Raw genomic sequence first — 14,636 nt, forward strand, 5'->3', positions numbered from 1 at the left:
ATATAAAAACTGAAGGACAGCGGCCCTTGAGGACTGGAGTTTGACACCCCTGGTCTAGATGGATTTTGCATGAAACAAAGGATGAATGCTGAGTGTGGAAAAGCAGTCATGCCCACTATTAAGTGTGGAGGATCTGTGAAGATGTGGCTCTGTTTCTATTCCAAAAGGCATGAAAACATCATCATCGTGGCATTTAGTCTTTCAACCACATAATACTGTGTTGCTAAATCAACACAGAATTAATTTATAAGACACAAATTTAGTTTTCTTCCAGCAATTAGTGGTCACCATCCTCCCCAAACCTATATAGAAATAAAAAAAAAATAGAGACATGGTGTAAAGAGGAATATCTCTCTCTGTGTGTGCTCCAACTTATCTTGTTGGAATAATGGGGGCGGGGCTGTTAAAATTATTAACAGCAGGGTTATAAACAATTGTGCCAGCAATTATTTTGTTCAAAATTTGTATTTTAACACATGGTCTTTTTCCCTTTGATTAATTATGCTTAAGTTAAAAGGGAAGATTTGTCTAAAGCTTTCAGCGTGAGACTATGCAACTACAATAAAACCTCAATTTATTTTAAGGCTTTTGACACATCTTTATTGGGGCACATCAAAAATGCATTCGGTACTGTACACTTATCATACCTTGTCAGAGAATTTAGATGCTTAGTCTCTCTTATAGTGTATTTGTTATCACCAGTTCCAGTCAATGAAAATTTCTCTGGCCAGAACAGACAAGCTAAAAGTTTAAAGCTTACTTGGGCTGTTTGATGGAAGATTTCATATTTTAGGTTTTATACAATATAATCCATCACCCAGGAATACACAGATACCTTAGTATTTATTGATGACTTTGAAGCAGCACAAGAATACATCAAAGACAATGAGGCAAGCCACTAGAAATTTCACACTGCTTCATGCGAAAGCAGAACACAAAGACAAACACAGACTTTGAATTTAGCATCTTCAGATCGTTTCCACCTGTGTTTATTAGTTTGTACAAAATGCAGCTCTGCAGATGCATGCTGCGAATCCCTATGTCTCAGATCTTCTCTCATTATTGCCCCATCTGCTTCTGTTGCATCTTTGGCTCAGTCTCCTTTGTTGTTTTTATAATGACTTTCTGTCATCTCAAACCTTGCCCATCCATTGTACCTGGGCACAGGCAAAAAAAAGAAAAAGAAGAAGCATTTGGATGACTGGCATGTCATTGTGATGATCTGCAACGAGGAACAAAATGACAAGAGCACAAAAGTTGTTTTATAAATGTTATGAACTTTTGCTGGTGTGTGCATCTTTCCCTAATTCTTGCCATCCACTTGCATTGCTAAAGTGGAGTTTGTATGTGACCACTTTTTTCTTCAAGAGAACATTTCCTCTTTTTTTTTTGTTTTGTTGCAAAATGCCTCCTGGCAACAATCAAATGGCTTGAGCTCTTGGTCTCTTTACAGCTTGTCCGGGGCTGATGCACTTTCCCGTAAACCGGGACAACTTGTGAGCCTCCTCTAGGGGGCAGCAGCTCAGCATTCCTTTCTGGTCTTCACCATCTTGCTGGCATACTTGATGGGGATCCCCCAGCGTCTCATTAGATACACATCAAACACATAGGCCACTCCTGGCTCCAGGCCCCCAATCACAGCTGTAGTGACGGCCCGTCGAGGATTCAGCTCTTGGAAATACTTGCAGAGAACCCTTTCGGTGTCAGAGCGAGACTCTGGGCCCAGACAGGGTGCGGTCAGAGCTGATGCTCCCCCAGTTTCTGCATCAAAGCCACTGAGCTTTCTGCGGTATACACAGTACAGACTTCTTTCCTCTGTTCCCATCCAGGCCAGGGTGACGCTGTTGCAACCTCGCAGCCGGTTGAAAGATTTTATCTGCAAGGTGGACGGTAGAGATGGGACCCCTCTGCGATGGTAGGCAGATGAAACTTGCATTTTGACCGAAGCTTTCAGAGCTGCTAGTCGCTCTGCGTCTTTAACAGAAGTTACTTTCCTAGTTGCAGTTCCTTCTTGTTGCAAGTGGATAAGATAGGAAGGGCTTCCTTGGAGCCAAATGTGGATTAACTCTGTTTCCACACCCTGAGTGGTCAAAACCCGTCCCTTATTGGAGACAGTTACCTTCATCTTTTCACCCCCACCACAGCTCTGCAAGGTGAGGAGGCCACTCTGCTGCCATCCCCGAGGACGGAAACTGAAGAACTGCTGCGAGTCTGAGCCTCCGTCCTGAAAGGTTACCCACCTTAGCTCTCCTTCTCTCAGAGGCACGACTGCAGCTCGGGCTTCCTCATGCGTCCGCGCAGAAGCCCCCTTGTACGCTGCGCTGGTCCCATTCACCTTATCTAACACAAAAACGTCAAAGTAATATGAGGTGTCAGGCAGGAGCTCAGAGACCGTGCAAACGTTCTCCATCCCCTGACACACGCACTGAAGATTATCAAAATCATCTGCAAGTGAAGACGGCAGACTCTGGGACTCGGGATAACTCTCCCACTGCTCCCACCACCACTCTTTTAAGATTGGCCATGGTGTTGCTTGTCTCTTTTTCTCCTTCTTGCCTTGACTCTGATCTTTCTCCCCTCTCTCCCTCTTTTGAGCAGCACAGAGGCTGGGGTAGTTTTGCAGAGAGTTAACAAGCACGCAATAATCGTAACCGTTTTTTGCCTTTGGGAGGCTTGTTATGGAGGAACTGGGCTGCCAGCTGAGGGTGACACTGGTCATACCAACTCCTAACGTGTGAACTCGTGGGTCAGCTGGTAGTCGAGGGAATATTCCTGAAGGCCCTTGGCCTTCTTGGAGGAAAACTGTAGCTCTGGTGCTTTGCTGTTTTGAACGCAGCCTCACGACGTAGACAGAAGCGCTGAGATGTGAAGGGCTGTTGTAGGTGTCCACTGTATCACCAGTGAAGCTGTGGATTTTCTCTTCTGTGCCAGGGCCTCGCCACCACACCTCAGGCGTGTTTTTCTTGGTGCTCCCTGGAAGGAAAGAACATGAGTATTTAATTCTACATTGAAGTCAAACTCATCTTGAAAACAGATTTGCTTGTTTTGAACCAAATTATCGCTTTAACTTACTTAACTATGCGCATCAACACTAAATAATTAAGACTGGTGAGATCTTCAAGGAAAGGAAATTACATTGAGCTGAACTTGCGCTACCCATCCCTGACAATTTCTGAAAATATTAAAGAGCCTTTGGATTTTCAACAAATACTTTTTGCAACTTCACCTCCATAAATCTTAAAAATACAACCCAGCTCTCCCTACAGTGGTTTGTAAAAGTATGTATACTGTACTCTTTAAATATATTCATATTTTGTTATATTACAACCACATATGTGTCTTATTAGGATTTTATGGGATAGGTCGTAACAAGGTAGTGCACAATTGTGAAGCAGAAAGCAAGGAAAATGTGGGTTTAATAATTTTTTATGAAGGTAATATAAACAAAAGTTTGTTTCTCTACTAGGTTTGCTCTTCAAGGGTCTGACATTTTTGCCAATTCTTCTATGCAAAATATCTTTTTACACATCAATTATCAAGTGTTGCCACAGATTGGAATTGACTGGGACGTTGCAACACATGATTAAACTATCATTGAAATTGTTCCATTGTAGCTCCGGCTGTGTGTTTTAGGTTGTTGTCTCTCCAAATGTTAACCCTCTAGCCAAGTCACTGTAAAGATTTTACAGTGTTTTTTCCAGCTTTGGCCTCTTTAGGTTCATCTTGTTCCCATTCATTCTAAGTAACTTTCCTGTCACTGCACAAGCAAAGCACACAGATCAGTGTTGTTATCCATATTTAGTAGTGAGAATCTTTTGATTCTTCCACCTCAGCTGTAGATATCAGGCTGCTTGTCCAGTGTAACCATGATCCCCTTGGCTGCTTGTAGTGATTAATGAAGTGAGGCGGGTTGAGTACAAATACATTCTTATTCTTTTCACTTAAGCAGCAAGTGTTTTGTCATAAGAATTTGCATTTAGCTGATGATACTCATATTTTTATCGACAAAATGACTTGCTGCATTAGCGTTAGCAATTGCCTACAGGAGTAAATCTGACATATTCCTAATAAATTGTGTGCAAAGCAACCCTGGTCGATGATTTCTCTTTCTTTAGCTAGCATGTGTATTAGCATCCTATTGTGTGAAAATTTGACTGTTTCTCTCCAGTCTAAAGATTTTGGCAAAATTATGTTTAATAGATGATTGTAACCTGAAATCTCTACCCTAAAAATAATAATTTTAGCTGGACATTGAGTTTGAAATATCTATCTGTCTATCTGTCTGTCTGTCTATCTAGATTATTATAGGCTGCAGCAGCTTGTTTATCATGACATCAATTTTCTTATTTTCTGTTGTTGCTGAATTGCCTTTTATAAAAATCCATTTATCTGTTATGTTTGTTGTGCTTGTATCCAAAGGTGGGTAAAGGAAATACAATAGCTGAATTCAATCAAACAATCAAACTCTGCACATATCCATATAATACCTACTTATGTTATGAAACCAAAGGGCCAAACCCTCTTCAAATTGCACACAACTCATAACCTAGATGTAGAAAACTCCTCTGCATTTAATTAATGAACAGCCGCATAAAATGTCGAATGCCACTTCAAAGATTACTGCCTTTCATTCAGACAAAATTGTTTTTGTTGTGAACTATGCAAGCTCCTCATCTGAAAGATGCAATGGACGAACGCACACACACACACGCGCACACACACACACACACACACACACGCACACACACACACACACACACACACACACACACACACACACAAAAGCAAAACAACACCACTTGTTTTCTCAGTTTATGTCTCCTGGAGCTGAAAAATCCCTCCTCAGTCGAGACCAAATGTTACAGAATCAAAGTGAATAATTCACGTCTGGCGATGGAGACCCACAAGCTCAGAGTCTGAATGATTTATGTGTCATTTTAGAACTTCATAATGTAATCTTTGTATGTGGGAAAGCTGGCTCAGGTAACCTTTGCAGGTTACCAGACACACTTGCACAAAACAAAAACAAACATGTTTTTTGTGTCCAACCAAAAGGAGGTTCAGTGTTCATTGGTGCCTGTTCAGTACCAAAGGATGATTTATTCTTGGTTTGTTTTGAATTCCTTGATTGCAGATCGAATCCAATGTGGAATTATGTTGCGAGTTTAATCAACACATTTGTTTACAGAATCTTGCTGGATTGGAGAGCCCAGTAGTATGTCCTTTCTCTAGAAGTATTTAAATTAAACAGAGTGTAGCTGTTTTCAGTGTATGTTTTATGATGCCTCAAAAATACGAACTCGGAGCCAAAAATATACAACAGATATGGTAACGAAATCACTGGCCCTGTCTGACTTTGAAAGAATACATAGCACTTTAATATATGTTTATCTTTACTCCTGTTGTCAACTTGAACACTTGGGTAAAATTTACTGACAAGAGCCTAAGATTCTTTTTTAAGACAATCACATTTTAAAACACACAGAAATACCTTGCCTGCCACATAAAGTGGTTGTGATATGTAGCAGTAAACAAAAGCAGATGTGAAATGGGTGGCATTATGTATGTTCCAGGGTCATACTTTCTTTTTATAGTGTAATCAAGTAACTGCGTTACCGTCAGTTGTGACAAAAATGCTGTATACGTATATCAAACATAAATTAAAAGAAATTTGAATTTGACGCCTTGACATTGGGCCTTTGTCTCTTTAAGAAGCTCTTACTCTTTCTGACAGTCCGCCTTCAGCACGTCATCTCTACAGGCTTCTCATGATGGCATTTACAACCAATCTACTCCTCAGTGATGGGCTGAGGAGTAGATTGGTGTAGACCTGAGTGGGGGGAAGGTGATCAGAAAAGCTGATTTTACACAATGTCCACTACCCCTTTAAACAATGTCTGTAAAATTCATCTTCATAATCCATACAGTAATGCTGCTTATGAATTCTCCTTCCCAAAGTCACCTCTCTTTTACAATCACAACCCAAGCTAAGATTAGCCACGCCCCCAAATAACCCAGAGAGGGTCACGATAATATCTAATTGATTGTCTCAGCTTAGTAAGATTTGGTGATGAACTTCAGGATTTAGGAAAGTGCAGTTTGTTCACTCACATTGCAGGTTTTTGAGCGGTTTGTCCTTCAGAGTGCGAGCGGCCAGGCTCCATTCAATGGGGAGGCTGCAAGGACTCACAGTCACCGACATCGCAGAGGTCTTCTTCTTCAGCGTGAAATATAACCTGTGAACAGGCAGGAAGAGATAGCCACAGGACTTGGGTTCCTTCTTCATGGGACACGTCAAAAGAGATAACATCTTATTTCAATTCAGCTGCAGAGGTGAGATATTACCCAGTGATGTTTGTGTGCAATAGAGTTCTTTCATTTTGGTGGATGTAGGTTTTAGAGACGTTAGGCTGGTTTCTTCTAAATTTATTGACCAAAGCTTGATTTGATTTTCTACTTACATTGTTTCCCCCTTTGGAAATGGAAAGGGGAAACATTGTTTCCCCTTTCCTACATCCAAATTAGTCATTATTTTGCAGGAGGTCTAGACTGAGAATCAGATGTAGCCATTAATATCAGTAGCAAGTAATTAAAGTCACAATCAACCAGAATGCTGTGTATGTTGATGCCACTTTAAAACAAAGCAATGCTTTATTCTAATTTATGTACAGTTAGTTTTACTTAATGAGAATTCATAACTGCGTCGGTGAGTCCTAATAAATATTTGTTATCTTTAAGCAGAAACACAATCATTTATGATCTCGGCCAGATGCCGGCTATTTGCAAACAAATGTGCGACAATGTCATTTTCAAGGGCACTTAGTTGCTTGTTTAACAGTGATTAATTTCTTCAATCAGTGTTTCTCTCCCAATATTTGCCATGCGGTTCAGCATGACTGCACCGGTGGACAGACTGCAGCACACGGGGAGACGTAATTTTCAGCTCCCGCCTTTCAGAAAGCAAAGCGGGAGCTCTGTGATGAGACGTTCGGGCCAAACGAGCTGCGAGCTGTTTTCTCTTCCACAAAGACGGATGGTTGTCGACGTGTGACTGAAGGAAGGACAGAATTTGTGAGCCCTTTTCTTTAATAAAACAACAACGAAAGACATATCTAAGAGTGAGAAAGCTAGAAGAGATCTCTTTAAGCTAGTTTTGTTGTTGAGGAATAAGAAGTGCTTCCCCTTCACAAGCGTTAAGCATGAAAATTGTAACAGGTAAATGGCTGAACAGGGATTACATTATTCAGCTTGACAACATAGAAAAATTTTATCCACGTTAGATTTGAATTACCAAAAAATACATACATCAAGTAAAAAGTAAAAAAAACAAAATGAAACAAAAGAAAAGAAAAAACGGAGAGCTCCAGCTTGGCTGTGCATTTGCTTAATTTTTTTGTACTACAAACAAATTAAATATTTTGTAGCCTGAGGATGATGTTCTAGCAAAACAAATTCAAAGACCCAAACTTTTTTCCTACATTATACAATCTGGAAGGCTTCATTTGCAAATGCAGTGATCAACAGCAGGCCGGACTATTTAACACTTGCAGTCAGGCAAATTAAGTTAATTTGATTTAGAAATTCAATTTGATAAGTAAAACACTCTATATAGGTTTAATTACACACAGACTGATGTTTTCATGGCTATATTACTCTTAATTATGATGATTTTCTACCTACAGTTAAGACATTTTATTAGATCTGACAAACAAAAAGAAAAAAATTAATACAGAAATGTGCTCTTAATGAAAAGTATGTCTGCTTAAAACTTGTTATGTTCAAAGGGTACTTCTACTCTGACAAACACGACTCATTGAAACTCATATTCTGGTTTATGGAATATGACTGTCAGTGTATATTTTTAAAAATTATTACAGCAGTTTTCTGGCTTTTATTGATCTGTCGTGTTTCAAATAAATAAGGCTTTACAAGAGCCTTTCTTTTCATTACTATAATTCTATTTTTATAGAGAAAGCTGCACAATCCATTCTGGCAGTGTGGTATTGCATCTCTAGAGGCAGAGTGTTATGTTCCTCTCTCATAATTTGTGTAAAACAGTGAGTGACTTTATGTAAATGAGAAGCTTCCTGTGAGAGCGTCCCAGTGCTCTAAACTGAAAACAAAACCAGGCAGTTGTTGGTTTTATTTTAAAGACCGACTCGACTGCTACGTTGCTTATTTCCAGCCCCGAGAGATTCCTGACTTGCATTTTGTTGAGCGATTTTCATGGTGGAAAAAAACTGGAGAGATCTTGAAATGTTTTATTTATCCAATAGTTGTGTTTATCTGCTGCCTCGTGAAGGAACACCACATGTTTATCATCCTTTGCCACTTTCACTTCTGACAATGAAACGTCCAGTCAGAAGACACTGCTGTGAGCACACACTGCATGTCGAAAGAGGTTTGTGATGTTATGGGGCAAATTTAGTGATTTCACGTTGAATCTATATGTCATTGTTTGATATTTAGGGAGTTTACATGTTCTTCTGCTATAATGGATTTGGAGTTTATGTAATGTTTGAGTTCTGCCTTGTTTCATATATTTTGGTTTTCAAAGTAGAGGTCATTGACCTGCCCTGTTGACTTATCATTATTATCATATATTTCCTAAATAAGTCTCAGGCTTCTAGTTATTTTTGGCCAGATTTATTTATGTGTACAAGTTTGGATTTTTGCTCTTTTAAACTTTGTTCTTAAGCAACAATTTTGGTTTGATTGCAACTGCAAGGGGTAAACAAGCTCTCAAATTAGCACACAAAACTTTTCAACTTTTACCAGACAAAACTTAAAATAACCCGACAACGAGATCTCATTTCTGTTTGTTACAGGCAGTTTCCCAGGGCTGCATTAGAAGGGGGGCACATAAGCACCTTTTTACTTCTCATTTAACAATCCAGAATGAGTTTTTTATTGCATATTTTGCATGTGCAGGATTTGGTGCCTCCTTGCGTTGAATAGTTTCTGGCAGAGCAATTATTAACTTTCTTATTTTTCTTTATTAGTTGTTAGTTAATTTATTTCATTTTGTTTTGATATTTGACTCAAGGTTTTTTGACTATGAGTAGTTTGTTTGTCATTGTGTGTTAAAAGTTAAAGCTGCAGTCTACATTTATTTATTATTTTATTTTTTTCTCACCTTCAGGGGGTCTTTTTGTGGGCTCTAGTGTCTCTTATATGAAAGTAGGCTGACAGGAAACGGGGAAAGAGAGGGAGGCAAATGTCCGGGAATCGAACCCGCGACGGCCGCATCGAGGACTCAAGGCCTCCAAACGTGGGTCGCTCTATCCCCTACGCCCCCACAGCATGCCCAGCTGCAGTCTACATTTAAGTATGTTGCAAGTTATTTCAAAGAAAGATTAAACAGGAAGGCACCAGAGAATTTTTTTTCCCCTGTAATTTGCTGTTATCATTGGATGTTGTTTTTCCAAACTCATTGATAGCGGTTTGAATAATTGTGATTTCCATGATTATCCCTAGATACAACTTCTCAGTCTGCTGAAAGGCTGCCAAGAGTGTAGTGAATTGTATCAATTTTGCAACAGGCTGTCATTGGTCCAACAATAACTGAAAAGGTGCATTCCTTTCAAATAGTGTCATTAAAATCCTGAACTTGAAGAAATGGTCAAGAAGTGGCAGGACATGAGAACTTGCAGCATCTTTATATTTTTCTTGAGTAGCAGATAAAACTCCTAAAAGCTGCTGCTTCAATAATTTTTTTAAAAAACTTTTGTATCATCTTTTGTTTTTGCTGTGAACATTGTTTGACACTAAATGGCCACTTTGGTAAAAGTTCTTTGAGCAATATGTCATATTGCCAGTGTTTCATATGGCCAAACCAAAACCCCCTCCTAGTTTTAAATGATGAACAAATATTTTATCGACTGGTTTAAATCAAGTCCGGATTCCATTTTCTTTGTCGATTGTGTTACCTTCGAGTTCGTCCTTTCGGAAGAGTTACTGTCATGATCTTCCCCTCTGGTAACCATGTAGTTGGGCGAAGTGGCACCTCGTTCTCCGGTGCCAGCGCCGAGTGAACCTGGGGCGTCAAAGATCCCCAAACCAGCATCAAAGTCGCAAAAGGACACCAGGATAACGCCATCGCTGATTCTGCTTCTCCTTCTCCTTCTCCTCTTTTGACCCTTCTTTATTTTCTCGCTGCCTGCACCGCGGCTGGATCTCCCAGGCTCTGAAAATGTGCAACGGAAAGGTCAGGAGCATCAATCAGAGCCCATCACCAACACACACACACACAGCAATGCACTTATTTAAACTTCAGCCGTAGACCCTAAAAGAGCTGCACTGCTTTGCTGATATGAAGAAACATCCCATCCTGTTCACACAGAATTATTCATGTTGAGGATCAGAATTGCTCTGCTTTATTACTCTGGGATTTGTGTGTAGCACAGCTTGACACTGAGTGTAAAAAAAAAGATCATCGCACCACTTTTCAAAGTGTGAAGTGGGTAGCTAATACAGCTCAGAAGTTGATGCCTTTATAGCTCTATTTCTATTTTTAGTTAGTGGATTTAAATCAGGTTTACTCTCAAAACATCTTTCATTAGAGGCATTGCGAGGGATAAGCTAACACCACCAGGGGGTGCTTTAATGACTTTTACTGTGTTTTCTTTGCTTTACCAACATTCTATTAGCGTTCAGCTTTCTTCTTTTTTTTTTTTTTATCTATACTGACATGTGGATGTGTGGTTCAGTGACAGTATGTAATTGCAGTCCTCTGTGTGTTTCTTTTTTCCTCCGGAAAAGCACATTTGTTCAAAGTCACGCAGTTTTCACAAAAACACCATCCCTGACTTCACCTAACAAGGTGTATTATGTCACACACACGCACACACACACCCACACACACACACACACACACACACACATACACACACACACACATAGATCAGAAGACAATCGCTGTGGAATCACGACGGCAGCTACAGACGGCACATCAGAGGCTCCTGGGCCCCGGGACGCTACGACATTCAAACTCACAAAACAGTCGCTCGGCTACAAAGTCGCTCAGAAGCGCCTCGCTCATTATTTCACAGAGAAGAAGGCAGTGAACGACCCATAAAGCTTTAACGGAGAGAGATGCAGAGGGGGGGGGGACAGATTGAAAGGACGGGGAAGCAGAGGGAGGGAGGGATTGTGGAAATGGAGAACAAGTAGAGGATGTTGGATGTAATTACAGGGGAAGAAAGACTGAGATGGTCACAGTGGAAGAAAGTGACACTGAGAATCATAGAGTCCTAATAGCCAGCCAGTGTAGCAGACATATGAAGGCCACTGGTGTCTTCTTCTTCTTTAGCCCCCGTGCCAAATGTCCAGAGCGCCACACATCACCAGACGGCTTCACAACCTCACTCCCCACCCCTCTTTCTCTCTCACACACACACTCCCCCTCATTCAATCTTGATAAAGATGAAGATGCAGAGAAGGCGCTGCCGAGGCCCGTTTCTTCAAAATGCGCCCGCTGATAAAATATGCATACGGCTTCTCTGCAAATTATAGCCAGCTGAATTTTCATAAGGCTGCGGGGGAGAAAAAAAAAAGTCTGGGTCTTTTTGCTTTAAGAGAAGGAGCTTAGTGAACTTAACTACCGCCCTCTATAAATAAATACACACTCCACTTTAAACACAGGCGCTCCTGATGGTGCTTTGATGGTCCTGTTCACTCACAGCTCAGCTTTTTGTTTTTTTTCAGTTCCCCTCTCTCCATTATGTTTATCCCAGACTCTCAAATGACTGCTTTAATTCTGGATACTGTTTGGGTTTTAATTAACTCTCACGCTGCTCTGTTTAACCCCCAACCCCCAAGAGCCAGTGGCTTTTTCTCTCTTTTTGTTTATTTGGAAGTTGATGCAGGCTCGGTTTCAGAAGGAAAAGGTTTATCTGTCTGCACTATGTATTAGTGATCTTCTGTCTTCCTGGACTCCAGCGGGACCATCTGCCTTCTGTTATCTGTGAGCAGGGACAGATTAAATGGCATGGGGTGGTCCCTTCAGTATCCGTTGTCCCCTCTACACACACACATACACACCCCCGCACGCACACACACCACCTCAACAAAACTACAACGGGCAAAAAGAGCTGGTCTTTGATTCATTGTGGGGGTTGACGAGATGATGGCTAGGAAACGAGCAATGACCGTGGAGCTTGATTGGATTTCACGGCTAATTTTCCACCTCGCTGCAAGCATGTCTGAATAAATGAATCCTGTTTCTTATTGTCCACACTCTTTTTTTTGTTACATATATATACTTGCACATCTTATCCTCCCTGTTACTTTTCCAAAACTTTTTGCTCACCGTAGACACCGTTTCTTGATGATATCTGCAGAAGACAGACTAAAGCAACCCCTAAACGTCTCCACACTCTGAATAAATCCGGATGAACAGAATCTTGGCAGATAGTTAAAGTACTGTGTGTAACGTTTTAGTGCTTTTCAGCATCATAAAAAAAATCACAGACACCCCCCCACCCCACCCTCTCCAACGCAACAACAAATGGCTGGAGGAGTTCCTGAACAACTTGCCCGGTGGAAATCTGAGAAGCCGAGGCATTTAAACACACACATTCTGCAAGGACAATGTACATGCATGCATCCCCCTTACCTTTCTCTCAGCTCCCGCTCTCCCTCTGTGGTGCAGGGAATGAGGGATGGGATCAAATGAGAGACAGAGAGAGGATGGAGGAGGAGGAGGAGGAAGAAGAGGTGGAGAAGGGTGGGGATGAGAGCTGGTTGCGAGGAGAGGAGGAGCAACAAGCAGGTTGTTGTCAGGGGAGTTCCACTGACTCCTTCTCCCATGAGGCCCCCCGGACCTGTAGTTCAGAAGGTGTCTCTTCCCAGCTCTTTTCATGGGACAGCCCAGGTGTCCCTTCAGGGCTGTCCCACGCATCCTCCTCTCTCCCTCCTCACCCCTTCTCTCCTTCACACACACACGGAGGCTCGTCCCGCTAAACGCCATGTGAATGTCACCCGGTCGGCAAGGCCTCCGTCCTCCTCCCTCCCCTCCTGTTATTTTCCCACTTGTTCCCCACCTCCTCCCTGTTTGCGAGCACGGCGGCTCACTTGCAATTCAAATGGGGCTCCATGTGCGACCGTGTGTGCGTTTTTGTGGCTCTGAAAACGATGAGTTTGTGGCGGCTGTGAGGGTTATGGGGGGTGGTGGGGGCTTTGGAGAGGAGAGGAAATATTATCAGGAGAGGCATTAAGGAAGAGACAGCTGATGTGAACGTTAAGCGGTCATTCAATGGCCCGCCGCTGATAGTTGACCGGTGAGCATGTTGTGAAAGATTCTCGTTGAACCGAATAGGCGACAGGTGTGTGGAAATAACACGGTTGAAGAGAGACAGAGAGAAAAATAAAATAAAATAAAAAATAAACAAGAAACAGCCCAGACTCAAACTTAAGGGCTATTTAGAGAGGGCAGTTACCTGGACATCTGCAGTGGATGAGGGAAACCAGAGTACATGGGAACTCCACACAGAAACGTCCTGGATGAGATCTGAGTCCAGGTCCTTCTGCAACAGCTTCTTCACCATGCAGTCAGTACTTGAGTTCAATGGTAAAATAATACAAAATAACAATAAGTGGTACAAATATGTATGTATATGGAGATCTTAAGGATATGTTTAACTCATCCTGTTCAACCTAAAATGTATTCATCAATTTATTGAAAACCCTGACAGTTTAAATGTATTCAAGTAATTTAATTTGTTTCCATTCAACCAAATAATAATAATAATAATAATTAATAATACAAAGCAATCCAAAAGTTTTCATTTAAATTTTACTAAATAGAACGTTTAAAATTATTGGTGTCCTTCTCAATAATCTTTATTTACTGACAAGCCTTTTGAATGTTTCCGTTGGTATTTTTTTAAAGCCCTCTCCACCGTTACCCAAACTCTTTAGCTCAATTCACAGATTCTCTAGAGTTAAGTCTGGCTGAGCCACTTCAAAAAGTTAATATTACCTCCGGTCAGAAGAAACAGGTTAGTAAAATGAAAAGAAAAAATTACTTTAAACCTAAATCTGCAAAAGACATGAATACATTTGGATTTAAAAGCAGCAGCTTGATATCCTCTGAAGTCTTCTTTACAAACATTTTATGGGACATAAAGACCTTCAGAGACCATTGTTCTTTAAATATAACAGGGCGCCCACTCGCGCCTGACTACCGTCCAAGTAATTAAAACCCATAACTATAATTAAACGAGGTGTTTATTCCATCAGCTTCCAGCATTTCTGTTTGCAGCAGATCTCCTCTCTGGTTGTGACTATTAAGATGCTGAAAATGTTGGGATTCACAAAAGCACATGTTTGAAAATAACTTAGGTTTGATATCGTTCCAAGCATATTTTATGCTATTTTCAAATCTATTTTAAGTTTGAAAAAAAGAAGAGTGATTTCTGTGGGTTTTTTTCACTAGGAAAGTGACATGGTCTGTCAGTGGTCCATATATATTAAGATTTTGGTTTGCAATAATAATAATAATAATAATAATGCACAGGTCGCCAAAAACATTTCTGTGAAATCTGTATTAGGAATGGTTCAAGTTTTGAGTGATTTCAGTGAGGTTCTGATAAAAGGTAATGTGTCGATTAGAAGTACTGAGTTTGAATCTTCGT

The 14,636-nt window shown here is 40.8% G+C and overlaps 1 protein-coding gene across 1 annotated transcript; it reads right to left on the minus strand.

Annotated features, from left to right (window-relative positions):
- Window positions 1–3: 3 nt before the first annotated feature.
- Window positions 4–12,951, minus strand: LOC102216803 (protein NDNF-like). Its single transcript, XM_005814579.3, has 4 exons — window positions 12,617–12,951; window positions 9,930–10,186; window positions 6,112–6,236; window positions 4–2,973 (listed from the first exon to the last, which is right to left on the minus strand). The coding sequence occupies exons 2-4, from the start codon at window positions 10,097–10,099 to the stop codon at window positions 1,523–1,525; spliced, it is 1,746 nt and encodes a 581-aa protein (XP_005814636.1). The 5' UTR covers window positions 10,100–10,186; window positions 12,617–12,951; the 3' UTR covers window positions 4–1,522.
- Window positions 12,952–14,636: the final 1,685 nt, after the last annotated feature.

Source organism: Xiphophorus maculatus, chromosome 22 (assembly GCF_002775205.1).
Source record: "Xiphophorus maculatus strain JP 163 A chromosome 22, X_maculatus-5.0-male, whole genome shotgun sequence".
Taxonomy (NCBI): domain Eukaryota; kingdom Metazoa; phylum Chordata; class Actinopteri; order Cyprinodontiformes; family Poeciliidae; genus Xiphophorus; species Xiphophorus maculatus.